The 13,093-nt window shown below is 38.3% G+C and overlaps 1 protein-coding gene across 3 annotated transcripts in view; it reads right to left on the minus strand.

Annotated features, from left to right (window-relative positions):
• The window catches only part of RASA1 (RAS p21 protein activator 1), a 66,801-nt gene that overhangs the window by 3,138 nt on the left and 50,570 nt on the right, over positions 1–13,093 (minus strand). For all 3 annotated transcript variants that reach the window (XM_049796520.1, XM_049796518.1, XM_049796519.1), the window contains exons 16-23: positions 11,979–12,151; positions 11,612–11,771; positions 11,295–11,437; positions 10,424–10,539; positions 9,161–9,247; positions 5,413–5,480; positions 2,361–2,449; positions 671–748 (exon numbers count right to left, since the gene is read on the minus strand). In XM_049796520.1, the coding sequence (XP_049652477.1) occupies positions 671–748; positions 2,361–2,449; positions 5,413–5,480; positions 9,161–9,247; positions 10,424–10,539; positions 11,295–11,437; positions 11,612–11,771; positions 11,979–12,151 (914 nt within the window). The remainder of the gene's footprint in view (positions 1–670; positions 749–2,360; positions 2,450–5,412; positions 5,481–9,160; positions 9,248–10,423; positions 10,540–11,294; positions 11,438–11,611; positions 11,772–11,978; positions 12,152–13,093) is intronic.

The raw sequence follows: 13,093 nt of genomic DNA on the forward strand, positions 1-13,093 counted from the left end.
CACTCATTTTTATATCTTATCAAAATATTCTGAGATGTCTTCTAGGTTACTTTTAAGGCATCAATTCAGGAAGCTTGGCACAACTTTTCATCTTGTTATTTACAATTAATTCTTCGTTTAAAAATACACATACGTAACATGAGGTCCTAACTCCTGTTATAGCTATCATTCACAAAACAGTAACAGTTTAAAAGAATACAGTAACTACAGTTCACTTTCAAACTACAGTATCTAGAATGCATGCGGTGACATATCTGGTAATGCGTAACTGAAATTCAACCTACTATTTTTTTAAAGCAAAAAAATAATTTCAATCTCCAGTGAAAACAATATGACAAATTATATGTAAGAGGTTTTGTTATAAAACATATTTTTAAAGATTTGTACTTTGGGCCAAAATTCCTAATCCTCATAGCTATAAAATCTATTTGAGCTTCTCACATCTACAGAGACACCAAATGAATAAAGTCTAAGATGACACTTGACAGTTTTAATTCTATATGACAGGCCAGCAATCTGCAGTTTCTAAACATGCGTAAGAAACATTTATTCAGTTACATGCGTTCAAAATTGGGTGGGAACTGATGCATTTTTGAGCTAGTTAATAAGAAGCATAAAGAATTTTAATTTACAATGTAACTTCTACTAAAGATTTTTTTTAACCACTTACCCCAAGTTCATCCAAAAACATGATCATGCGATGTTTGTTGCTCTTGATGAATGGATTTACCCCTTCCATATATGGCTCCTAGTAATTTTTAAAAGTATTCATTAGAACAAATCAATGCCAAGATAATTGTCATACCTGAAGTGAACACAGTGCAGTCAGACAAATGACACTGCAGAACAACTATGTTATCTGGAGTGATTTTATTTTCTTCAAGTGATTTTCCAATGTCTGGTGTGCAGCCAGTCAAAAGACTACAGAATTTGGTATGTTCTTATATTCATAAGATTCAGGATCTCTGATTCAAAAGTTTTCTTACACATGCATACTGACAGGAATTTGCATTAAGATACAATAGTACCTAGCTGCAAAGGACAAATGCTCTACTTTCAAAGGTATGATTGGGAGTAAGTGCCCTCTTTCTTGTTCTTTCATTAACACTTACATTCCAAGTTATGTGCGTCAGAGAAATAACTTTATAATGCTAGCCTGAAGTCACTTTCATTATGCTTAAGTCAACAGATTTATTTTTCAACCACATTTCAGCCTGGGAACTGAAGACACAGCAATTGTTCCTGGCATTCTCTTATGTGTTATAATAGAAACTTTACTGAAAGCTGGGGCTTTTTAGTGCAGTATGTACACTCGATTTACAACATTAATTATGTCTAGCAACATGAAAGTGAGTACAAATAGAAGGGGTGGTTTGAAGTGCTTTACCACAGAAAACACCAATCTAGGGAGTAAGTAAAATGCAGGGTGAAAGTGGGGGAAGGGGAAGAGTCAGAGGTTGGCAGCTCTTAATTTGTTTCAATTTAGGCCCGATTAGCCTCAATCTGAAATGTAATTACTATGTATAGATAGACCGTGTGTGTGGAATGCATTTCAAGGTTGTGTACAAAAGCAAATCAATATTACTGAAAGATGCCTCCCCTTTGACATCAAATAATCAATCGAAATGCAAAAAAAGCTCCCATCATCTATTTAAGGCAAAATATTTATCCTTCAGATTCTTTCCCATCACAGATTACTGCTCTAGCAATTCTCAGTTGTCTTTTTGATATAGACATTCCAGAGAAAATGTGCCCATTTACCATTTTACCCAGGTGGGATGGCTGCCTGCCTGCCTTTCCTCTCCCACTTCTCCTCTCTAATGCAGGAAATACTGGAGTATGACTGCTACCTTTTCTGTGGCAAACGGAAAAAAGAATGCCCCACATACTTCCGCTGGTGTCTTTGGAACAAATGCCTGCTGAGTTCATCTGTGTTCTCACAGCATCAGTATATGGCTGCATCACACTCTGCAATACCTGCTGGTGTGGTCACTCATTCATCAATTTTTGTAACAGACCATTGCGGCTGTTCCTACCACCAGACTTCAAATCTTCATGGGATGTACCAAGCCATTAATCTGAGTTTCTAGGTCACTTCCTCTCAAATGATTATGGCTCCTCTTCCCAATTTGACCAGACTTTATGCTACTGCTCTCAGATCAACACCCTCTTTAGCTCTAAATTGAAGGGGGAAGAAGAAATTGCAGTAACAAGGCCTCCTTGCTGATAAGGACAAACAGGTCATGTGTCAGGCTTTGCACAAGAAAACAGCAACAGATTTTTGCATGTATTACACAGGAACATTGAAATGTACTAGAAACATAGTTCCAGGCTGTCTGTGTGTGTTAAATTATATTCACCTTAGCTCCAAATTCAACCAGATTTGCTAAATTCTGCACAGACTTGGCGACCAGCGTCAGTGTTCTTGCAGCAGTGGGCGAAGGAGAATCTGACAGGAATACAGAGCAGAGAGTTACTGGCCATTCCACTTAGAAATAACAGCAGTCACATGAAATTAAAGCTTTTCTCCAATTCATATTTTTTCATGGAATAAAATATTTTTAATATTGTAACAGAAATGCGTGTGGAAGATGTCACTTGGTGAAGTAAAACTTAAGTTGCTTCAGTAATGCCCACAAAAATTTATTAATATGAACATCTGATTTTCTGTAATAGTTGCATACAGAACAAGTATGCAAAATAAAGTTGTGTTAGTAAGAGGTGAAGCAAGAACCATTTTCACAGAAACGAAGCAGTTCTGTTGAAAGGAGGATTACTTGTTAGAATAAAAAAAAAAACCAAACTAATTTACCTTTATAATTTATAAAAAAAAAAAAAAAGGGCAAGTTGACCTCTTTCCTTGCTTGTGTATACCCACATAAGTGGGCTCTGACAAGTTACACAAATAATACTTTTAGGTTACTGGCATCAGGAGAACAGAGTAAACATTACACACAATCATGGCTTGTATTTCCAGGAAATTAACATCACTCGCTGTACTTAACTTTACACTTAGCACTTTACATTAACCATTCAGTGAGTTAAAACTTCCTTTTCCAACAAGTGATATTACCCAGTAGTATCTTACATAATTATTTTTCCCTCCAGTTATGGTAAATGGCCTGGTTGAAAGCCAGGTTTGAAGGGTTCCAAAGTTGACATGGTTATTATATAAGCCTAAATTTTGTAATTCTTTGTAAGAATGCTACACAATCTTCATTGTCTACCTGCATCTTTTGTTGTTCTGTCTTCCCCTCCCCCTAAAAAATCCATTGAAAACCAAGTTCTAATTTTTCTTGCATAGCTGGAGCTATGCAACTAATGTCAGTTTTTCATCATATCTAGTGCTTTGTACAATACAAGCCTTTGAAGCAGCAATGCTGGAAAACATTACTAGCCTTGGAATGTGGAACTGCAGGTTAGGAGAACAGATCTAAGGAAGTGAACTACTATAAAAAACTCAAAGATGCTTGAAACCAAAGATTTAAGTTTTGAAGCAAAGAAAATTTTTTTTCATTCACAGCTGTTGAGGTGATAGGATTGCTGCTGATACTGAGCCGTACCTATACACCCAGCCTTCAAAATGCTTTTTTCCCCTATTACAGGAAGAAGGTATGTTAAAAGCTTTGCTCCAAAACGACTGCCTCATCCCTTTTTTTTTGTTGAGTGTTTTTGTTTTTTGTTTGTATTGGGTTTTGTTTGTTTGTTTTTTTTGTTTTGTTTTGTTTTTTTAACAGCTGTAAAAGCCCTACACGGAGTCTGCAAGTTTACCTTAGCAGCAGTCAAGAATATCAGCTGGATGTACATGAGCAGGACTTTTAACACTGACAGACGAGCTTAAAGGATTACTCAAATTTATAGGTAACTTTTTACACCGGTCAGAGTCCAACCCAAGTTAGGAGGCACCTAACATGCAAATTACCTGAAGATGATAAAATCCTAAACAAAGGATCACTGTATACCAGGCCATGTTTGTCAAATGCTTTCTCCAAAGCATGTATAGAAATGATTACTGGGTAAGAGAAAGGAACTTCCTGTTCAACACAGACCTTCTCATTTTGGACAGCTTAAAGAGAGATGATAGAAAACATGCTACACTGTCTTAAAAACTGTCTATGAATAAAGAAAAAAGCTTTTCTGAATCAGATTTCTGACTTCCTCCGATTTCCAAATCTGCATTTTACTGGTAAAAATCAAGAAACTGCTAGGGAGTGAAGAAGGAAGAGCAGTGGCTAGTGCAAACTAAATGCCTTCTGGCTTGGGGTGATCTTTGCCACAGTAAAAAAAAAACAGAAACAAAGATGAAACATACGCAAACTTTTAAAACTAAGCAACTCAGATGTCTGAATATTTTAACTTCAGTAATACAAGTTTTCAGTAGTTTATGCCCTTCCTTTTTTCCTCCCACAGAAGTTAAAAATGCCCATTTTTAGGTGCTTAGGGCAATTGCCATGGGATAATCCATACCCTCCCTCACCATTAAAGCTTCACACAACAGGAAAGCCCACGCCAACAGCATGTCAGATGTGGTCCCTGGTGTGTGCCACCATCCCAAGCAGCCCTACCAGCTGTTTGGGAGAATGCTGTCTGACACTGGCCAGCACTCGGCCAACAGGCTTGTACAGCAGATCTGCAATGCTGGTGGTGCCAACAGCAATGTTGCCTGTTGCTGTTTTAGTTAACTACTATAGAGGCACTCTACCAAGACAGCATCAACAACCAGGGTAAGACTACGCAGTGAGAACATTCACTTAGGCAAGGCCATGGGAACTGTCCTATATATGGCCTTTAAGTCAACCGAGATCACCATCTCAAGTCTGCACAACCCACCCTTTCTAAATGCAGCCACCCCTCTCATCTTTAACATTCTGTATTTGAGATTGACTGTTATTAATGAGTCAAAGTAAAGACTTCTCTAGTGGCTAGAAGCTATCTAAGCAGGACATTTGAACAAGTTACTCAAGCATAATTTTCCAGGTGCACAAATGTATTCCAAGCTCTGCAGATGCTTTTTTAACTTCATAAATCTTGTTCATTTAAGAGATACCATTGAATTTCAGCCATTAACTTTCACATTGCATTGTATTCAAAGTGACATCTTAAGATCACACACATTTTTTACACAGCTAGAATATATTCCATGCTGCTAGACTAACTCAAATTGTATTATTAAATACCACAATGCATGTTTTTCTGGACTTTAAAATGACATTGGGGATAACGACAATCTAACCTTTAAGGGTGAAAAGCATATGTTGTCTGCCTTATTGGAGAAGTCAGTCAAGTGACATGGATAACATGTCTCTGGACACAGCATTCAAAAAAACTTTTTATTTTGCTACGCTAGACACTACAATAATTTCATGCCTACTACTGTATAAAGTAGGAATTGAAACTGAAGCATATAGTCACCTGAGATGATATTAAACATCCTTGGGTTCAGGATAGCAGGACAAATCAGTCGAAGAAAAACAAAGCCACTGAAATTGGAAGAAAATTATATTTTGTTCAATAAAATTAGAGAATTAATGAATAAAGCCACTGAAATGGGAAAAAAATTATATTTTGTTCAATAAAATTAGAGAATTAATGTAACATTGTGTAGTCTTTAAGGATTCAAGTTAGCCTGGTATCTTTTTGAGATAGACACCAACCAACCAGCCTGTGCTCTGTGAATATGTTAAGAAATCAAGAATATCATGCTATGACTTCAACTATGGTAAAAGCTGAAAGAATAGGCATATTGATTTCCCAATTAAGGTGAACTGTTGAAACCAGATGGGAAGAACTTAACTGTAAAGTCATACTGAAGCCAATCTCAGACCACACTGGCTTCAAAAAGGAGAAGCCCCTGTCTCTGACCTCCCAAACGTTTTCCATTGTCTGCTACTGCAAGGCATCCATCCCGCAGCCACCTGCTCCCCCAAGACAATGTAAGGAGTAGCATAGGAGCGGGTGGGCAAAGGGAACCTCTCTTTTGGTAGCAACGCAGCCTGAAGCCAGCTTAAGCCGATCCATATCCTGATGACAGTATGCAACAGCAGAAAAATAGTAAGAGATCTGCTACTTTCCTCCACGAAGCAATTGCTGCCATCTAGAAAGGCAGGAAACAAGTGCTCTGTTTTGACTGCAGAACTAGGAACTCATTCAACAGAAACCCAGAATAGCCTTCAGTAGCATGAGAAAAATCTAACTTTCTGCTAATAGCAGAAATAAAAAACATTCACCTCAGGTTAACCTCAATTCCAGCTCATTACTATACAATGAAGTGACACATGGACCAACTAGAGCAATCTAAGCCATCTTTACTTTTGTTTGGAGTGCTCAGACACTACCAGCACACTGGTTTTCACTACAGCGATACCAAAGCCTGACCACTTACAAAAGAAGGAAGGGGACCTTATACTACCTAGCCTGCTGATAAGTACACAGTGATGCTAATATCCATATTACTTGAAAATGACACACATAGTAGTGAGGTTAACGCACCTTCCATATGACCAAGACACCTAATATATACGTTAACGCACCTTCCATATGACCAGGACACCTAATATATACTGTTATAGATGTTTCTTACTTCTCCAGGAACCATGAATTATGGGCTGGTAAGACAACAACTCTCTGGCCATATGTGAAGCTAAAATATTTTCTATGGTGTGAATTTAAAGCTATGAGGAAGTAGTTAATTTTTAAGTCATGGCATATATACCAATTCCTCTTTCAAAGTGCCCGAAGTTGAAGGCCAATGAGGTGTGAATCTACCACAGACCTTGCTGATACAGAAGATGTGGTGCTTCTTACCCTGGTCAACCTGCTTAAATTAAGAATGAGTCAATATCTACATGGGGGTTTTACAACCAGAGAGAAATGGCAGCACCTTCTGGCACCACTGAAGGCTGTGAAACTCTGTACTCTAGAGAGAAATCCCTAGCATCCACTTGTGAAGACTAACATCACAAGAGTAAGGGATCCAATATTTATAGCATCCGGTGGAGACCTCTGGAAAACCCTGAATGTGAGCTGTGTCCACTAAGGAAAGCGACATGGCTCTCCCTGGAGCTGGGAAGGAACAGAAAGAGATATGGTATACACTGCTGAGTGTAAGAGACTGAAAGAGTTAATGTCTCAAACGTTGCGGTGGGGCAAGTTCTGCTTAAAGACAAGCCCTGCACAGCAAGGAACCAAGGTGAAAAGCCCATCAGCTCAGACACCAGCAACAGGAGGGGGAGGGCGTGCTGGAGGGTGCGCAGCTCCCCGTTCTGATAAACTGTTCTGATACAAAGATCAAACAATGGCTGTTGCTGCAGGGAAGAAGTTACTCCACAAACGACCCCCAAGCCCAAAGTCTCACAAACTGGTCATAAACTGAGGAGTTTGGGTGCCCACCCGAAGGAGGGGCAAGGATGATAAAAGGACAAAAACTGAAGCCCCGGGTGCGCAAGCCCACCGGGACCGGACCCCTCGGCTGACTGAACACCTAATGCTGAACCCAGGACCGGTGAAATCTTTCTCTCTTCCTTTCTCTCTCTGTGTCTTCCTCTCTCTTTCCTTTTTTTTCCACAATCCCTACACCTCATCCATTTCAAGATATAAACCGTTGACCAAGTCTGAGACTAAGAGTGGATCCAGCTGCTCCTAGGCTCTTCTCTGAGAAGGAGTCTAGAGAGCAAGGGGGTCTGCTCTGAACCTCGTGACCCAACAGGAGGGATCTCCTTATTCCCTGAACTGATGTATATGGTTACCCTAGGTTACACTTTTTACAGAAGTAGTCTTATGCCTGTTCCTGCTGTGAGAAACCCTGCCACCTAGTACCATGCCTCCGCAGTTCAGTTTACTTCTGTCATGAATAAAATCTTGAACCGATCGTTTGGTGTCATTTCACCTTAATTTAGCCTGACGGAATTTCAAATTAAACATGACTCCCTGGTCTGTCCAGTCATGACACTGAGCTCTACAGCCTTCCAGTAGGTTAGCCCCTCAAAGTGGGACTCTCACAATAAGAACAGCCTCCATTTGAAGGCAATGCCGCTGCATGGTACCCTGGATGACATAAGGCTTCTGGTGTCACAATGATAAACACATGCCAAAGACTCCCTGCATGAGAAATTGCCCTCGGCAAATTATATGACTGCCAGGCACTGCGAAAACGGAAAGATGTGGCTCCAATACCCTTAAAACCCCCAGCAGCGTTTAGAAAAAGTGTCAAGACCACATCTTTGTCAAAGATTTTTGTTTGACCTGCACTGGCAATGGACAGTGTTAGAGGAAGAACTTGCATAATTGCATTGGTTTATGAATGTACATTGGAGCTTTTGTGGCTGGTGTGAGTTCAGAGGAGCCAGGTTCAGTAACCTCCTGCAGCATTTTCAGAGGAGCTCTGCAATGTTTCAACATGATTGGGGTGAAGCAGAGAAATGAAACAGAATTGGGACAGCACAGAGTTACCTTTTTCTGGAAACCAACACAGTGTTGATTCAGAGTGATCAGAACCAGCAGCCCAACACCAGCAACCAGGAGCCTTCTCCAATGCGGAAAACTACATATCCCAATGCAGACAGCACCTCAGCAAAATCTAACAACAGTCCAATTATCTTTATGAGAAGGTATTAGGTTCCTTACAGTGCTGGGTCTGCTTTTTAAAGGGCATGGTTCTTAAACCATCTGAGATTTCTCCAGCAATTAACACATGCTACATAGAGTCCCTGGGTAAGGCACAGTCCTCCCAGATGGCATATGACAGGAACATGATCTTCAGAGATCACTGTTCTCTACCGGTATCACAAAGATTAACTATTGCTTTGAGAGGAGTTTTTCTTTCCCAGCATGAAAAAAGAAATTGCTATCTTAGATTAGTTTGTGAAACTGGACAAAACGCAAGTAAATTCCAAGGTAAAACTATTAAGTAAAGCTATACTGACCTCTATATTACATCATCTTATTCTGGCAAGGGTCTAAGAACACAATTAAGAGTCTAGCAAGCTCATAATCCTTAATTGGGCTATCATGCCTCAGCATTATGAATGTCTTAAATATTGCTGTAATCTATGTAAGTACTATACGGTTCTGTCACTGAAAGAAACATATATAAGCACACTTAAGTGTGCCTTCAACAAGACTTGAAAAGATTATTTTCAGAATAAAGTGCCAAGTAACTTACCTAACAACTCTGGTTCTCATAGTGGTATTAGCTGGCCACTTGTTTTGAACAGACTTCTGTAGGCATCCATAAATATACCTCAATGTCCTGCAAAAATAGTAGCTAATTACTTATTTCATTAAACTCGCAGAATCAAAAAAGCCTATTCAGAAAGGATCTAGACCAACCTCTTACTTGATACAGAACTATTATCCATTCTATGTTTATAATTTAGACATAAGCTTTAAATTAACTTTAACCAAGAGTTAATTTTTAAGTTAATAAATTTATAATAAGTCAATATCTAAATTTATAAATTTATAGTAAGATAAATTTATAAGTGGCAAGGAAAAAAACTTCATCCTTCATTAATACACAATTCTATATGAAATTCAGTGACTATTCAGACATGCATTAAGCGTTTTCTGTTCTTAACTAAACAACTATTCTTTCCATAAGTGAGTGTTAGGTGTTTAAAAGTTAAGCAACCCCAGCAATAATCCTCTCCCATAAAAAAAAATGGGAAAATTGTGGTTTATTTCAGAAAATGTTGAGAGCTGCATCATATACTTAAAAGGAGTTCAACTTTTAATGCTAACCTTGCCAGCACTAACGCAACACTTCGGTGCTACTTTGCCATCTCAAAATTGAGGATTTTGTATGCTTTAAAAGTTAATGACACAGTGAAAGGAAACTGTTAGTACTGTCCACCTTTTATTAGATGGTTCAAATCTAAACTATGAAACCACATTATTTTAGCAATGGAAAAAAAAAAAGCTGGGGGGGCAGGGCAGACCCTCTGCACTTCCCTAGCAGACAGAAGCAATCGCAGCATGGTATTGTTTTACTGCTACCTGCTTGTATTTTTAATATACTGTTAATAATTCCATCTCAGAGGGGGAGGAGGACTGGAAAGAATTTGTAATCACCTTAAATATATATAACTGTCCGCTAACTACTACTGTATTCTACCATTTTGTGGAAATATGATATTGATTATTTTTATTCTTCTTCTTTCCCTGACCTCTTGGGTCTATTAGCTTCTCCTTCAAAGAAAAGCAGGTGTGCTAGCCAGAGGCTTTTGCAAAAAGCCCTATTTATTCCTGAAAGTGGGGGTTTTTTCCCTGTCTGTATTTCTCTATGTGCATACAGCAACCCTAAAGACATTAGTCTTATGACTGATTAGCAGAAGATGAACCAGTAAGAACATCATTTTAAGGTGCAATGTAATTCACACAAACAGGCCTTTTCAAACACAAATCTGAACAGAAAGTGCAAACTTACGGAGGCAGTATCTCTGCAGCCATGAATATTTTCTCCACCAGTTCTGAAAGTATACTGAGTAGATGGGCCAAATTAGTGTTTACATCTTCATTTTTTTCTAACTTTGAGGGATTTAACTAAAAAAAAAGAGGAAAAAAAATATGTTTCTTCTTCTAACTAGAACTACATATATAGTTTCATAATACTACACACGGAATACTACTTCAAAGTAAATTAAATATTCTGCTGCTGTACAAGTCTCTCACAGAACTCACAAGTCTGTTTCAATGGCTAGTCAGGAAATGTGAAGAAGCAATGGTTTTAAGTTCTAATATACTAGGCTTTTAACAGCTCAGATACTCAGCACTATCCATCTGCATAATCTTTTTCTGTCTCTCAATCCAAGTTTCTGAGGACTCCCATCCTTTCCACAATTAAGTTATAGTGAAACAGAAGTTAGCGGGATCACTTTAAAAACAGTTTCAGGATCAGTAACAATCATTTACTACCCGGAAGCTTTAAATTAAAACTAATATTCAGACATTGACTTCTACAATATCTTGAGTTTACTAGAAGTTACTTAGGTTAGGACATTCAGTAACTGCTACAGAACAGCCTACAATTACCTAAGAATAAATAGATAATTTAAAGAAACTTTAATTAAAAAACTTTAAAAGTTCTACTATGAATATTGTTCAAAGCCAAAATCTAGGAAACAAAAAAAATCTCGTAATGAATTAAGTTTCTGTATTTCTCATGTACACGACTTTTAGTTCTGAGCTATTAATGAATGTCTCTGAAGCTAGTGTTTAATGCAAACATAAAACATAACCACCAGTAGATAATTGTGTCAACAAACGAAAATATTTGAAAACATAGTTCAAGGTACCACCTCACAGGACTGCTTGCTCTCCATTATCTTTAATATAGAGTCTTTCAGTGCATGGTGAACAAAACTTGTGGCTGTGGCTTTCATATACTGTTCCATAAGTGTACTTGCTAAAGTGGTCGCACGAAACAAGGTAGTAGCTTCATCTGGAAAATAAAGACAGTAAAGTTGAGAAAAGGAGACAACAAAAAGTGAAGGAAAAATGTGCTGTGTTTACACTTTGATGTATGTTTTAACTAAAGGAGGAAAAAAAAGGCAGGTGCCAGAGCCCTCCACCTGTCCACAGTTCCCATAAACGTTAGTGTAATTTAGCACAGTACCTTCCATGCTTATCTCCCTGTCATTTAGTGTTCGTAACAACAACGACTCAAGCTTTTCATGAAGAAAAATCTTCAATAAAATGCCAGCCAACAGTGTTCTGTCCTGTCCGCAAACATGTGATAAGGCATAGACAACATGAAGTTCTTTCTGGAGTATAAGCTGAAAGAAAAGCAGAATTTAAAAATATTCAGAAGCTTCTCCTAACATATAACAGTCTTGGAAAAACTAATATACATATGCAGTGATATACAGATGTCACTATAAATATTATTTAATGATGTCAAACAGTGTTACTGAGATCCAACACAAACAACCAACAAAATGATTTTTGACAGATAAACCAAGGAAAGTTAAACAACTTCATACCTCTTTAAACTCACTGTACTCCTCTTCTGGCATGATCTTCTCCATAGAATATCGTGCTCGAACACGCAAAGATCCTGGCTCAATACCCTTTAATGGTACATGGGAACTGAGTTGAAACCACTCATCTGTTGCATGTCCTTTTTGTAATCGGCTTAATTGGCAACGCATAAACACTTAAGGGAAAAAAGCATTGTTCAAGTGAGTTATCTCCAGCAAAACAGTGCTACTGTTGAATAAAAAAAACAGTTTATTTTGAGCATGCCATCTTGTTTCAGGAAAAGAAATTATTAATATGAATTAATAAAGTATTAATATGAGTAATCAAGATTTTTGCCATCAAAATACTGACAGATTCTCTCTTCAATGGGTTAACACTCCTGTAAACTGAAGAAGAAATATAAAGCATTCTGTAATGAATGGATACACTTACATTCAAAAATGCCACATGGATATTGACACCGTTTTTTTGTAACACCCAAGCAGTGAGTAAAAAAGCGTGCTACCTTGCAAATCCACGTAGCAGTCGGAAACTAAAAACAGATAAAATGTTCAGAATTCACTGTACTTTTTCCAGCTTTGGGCTGATACCACCATCAAGTCTGCTCCTTGACCACATTTTTACTTCTTACTATTTATTATTATAATGTTGCTATGGCTTTCTCAAACACTGCCATACGTATTTCTTTTATACTAACTCCCAGGATAAGGCTGTTAACAGTTTATGCAAATTATGTAATAAAGTGTTCCCAAGCAACTTGCCGCCTTGATAGTGATGAAAGTTAACTCAAAACCAGCCAAATCATTAATTCACCTTTCAGTGGTGTTGGTACCTTGAAATTGCCCACCAATGGCCTGGGCTGCAGGTGCAGTGGCGAGCTGCAGCAGTGGGAGCACGGGCCCATCTAGAGCAGGAACAAGCGCTCCTGAAGGGAGTTATTTCGCACAGAAAGGGCCCAGGCACTTGCAGAGGCAACACTGTGCCTGTGAAACACCCACCACGCTCCAGGAGGGGTCCACAGTTAAAGCTTCCCATTTAGCCTGGACCTTTCGAGAAAACACCCTCTCTTTCCATGCCTCTCAATGAGATCATCTTTTAAATTCCTTACATTAAACAA

Source organism: Accipiter gentilis, chromosome Z, assembly GCF_929443795.1.
Source record: "Accipiter gentilis chromosome Z, bAccGen1.1, whole genome shotgun sequence".
Classification (NCBI taxonomy): domain Eukaryota; kingdom Metazoa; phylum Chordata; class Aves; order Accipitriformes; family Accipitridae; genus Astur; species Astur gentilis.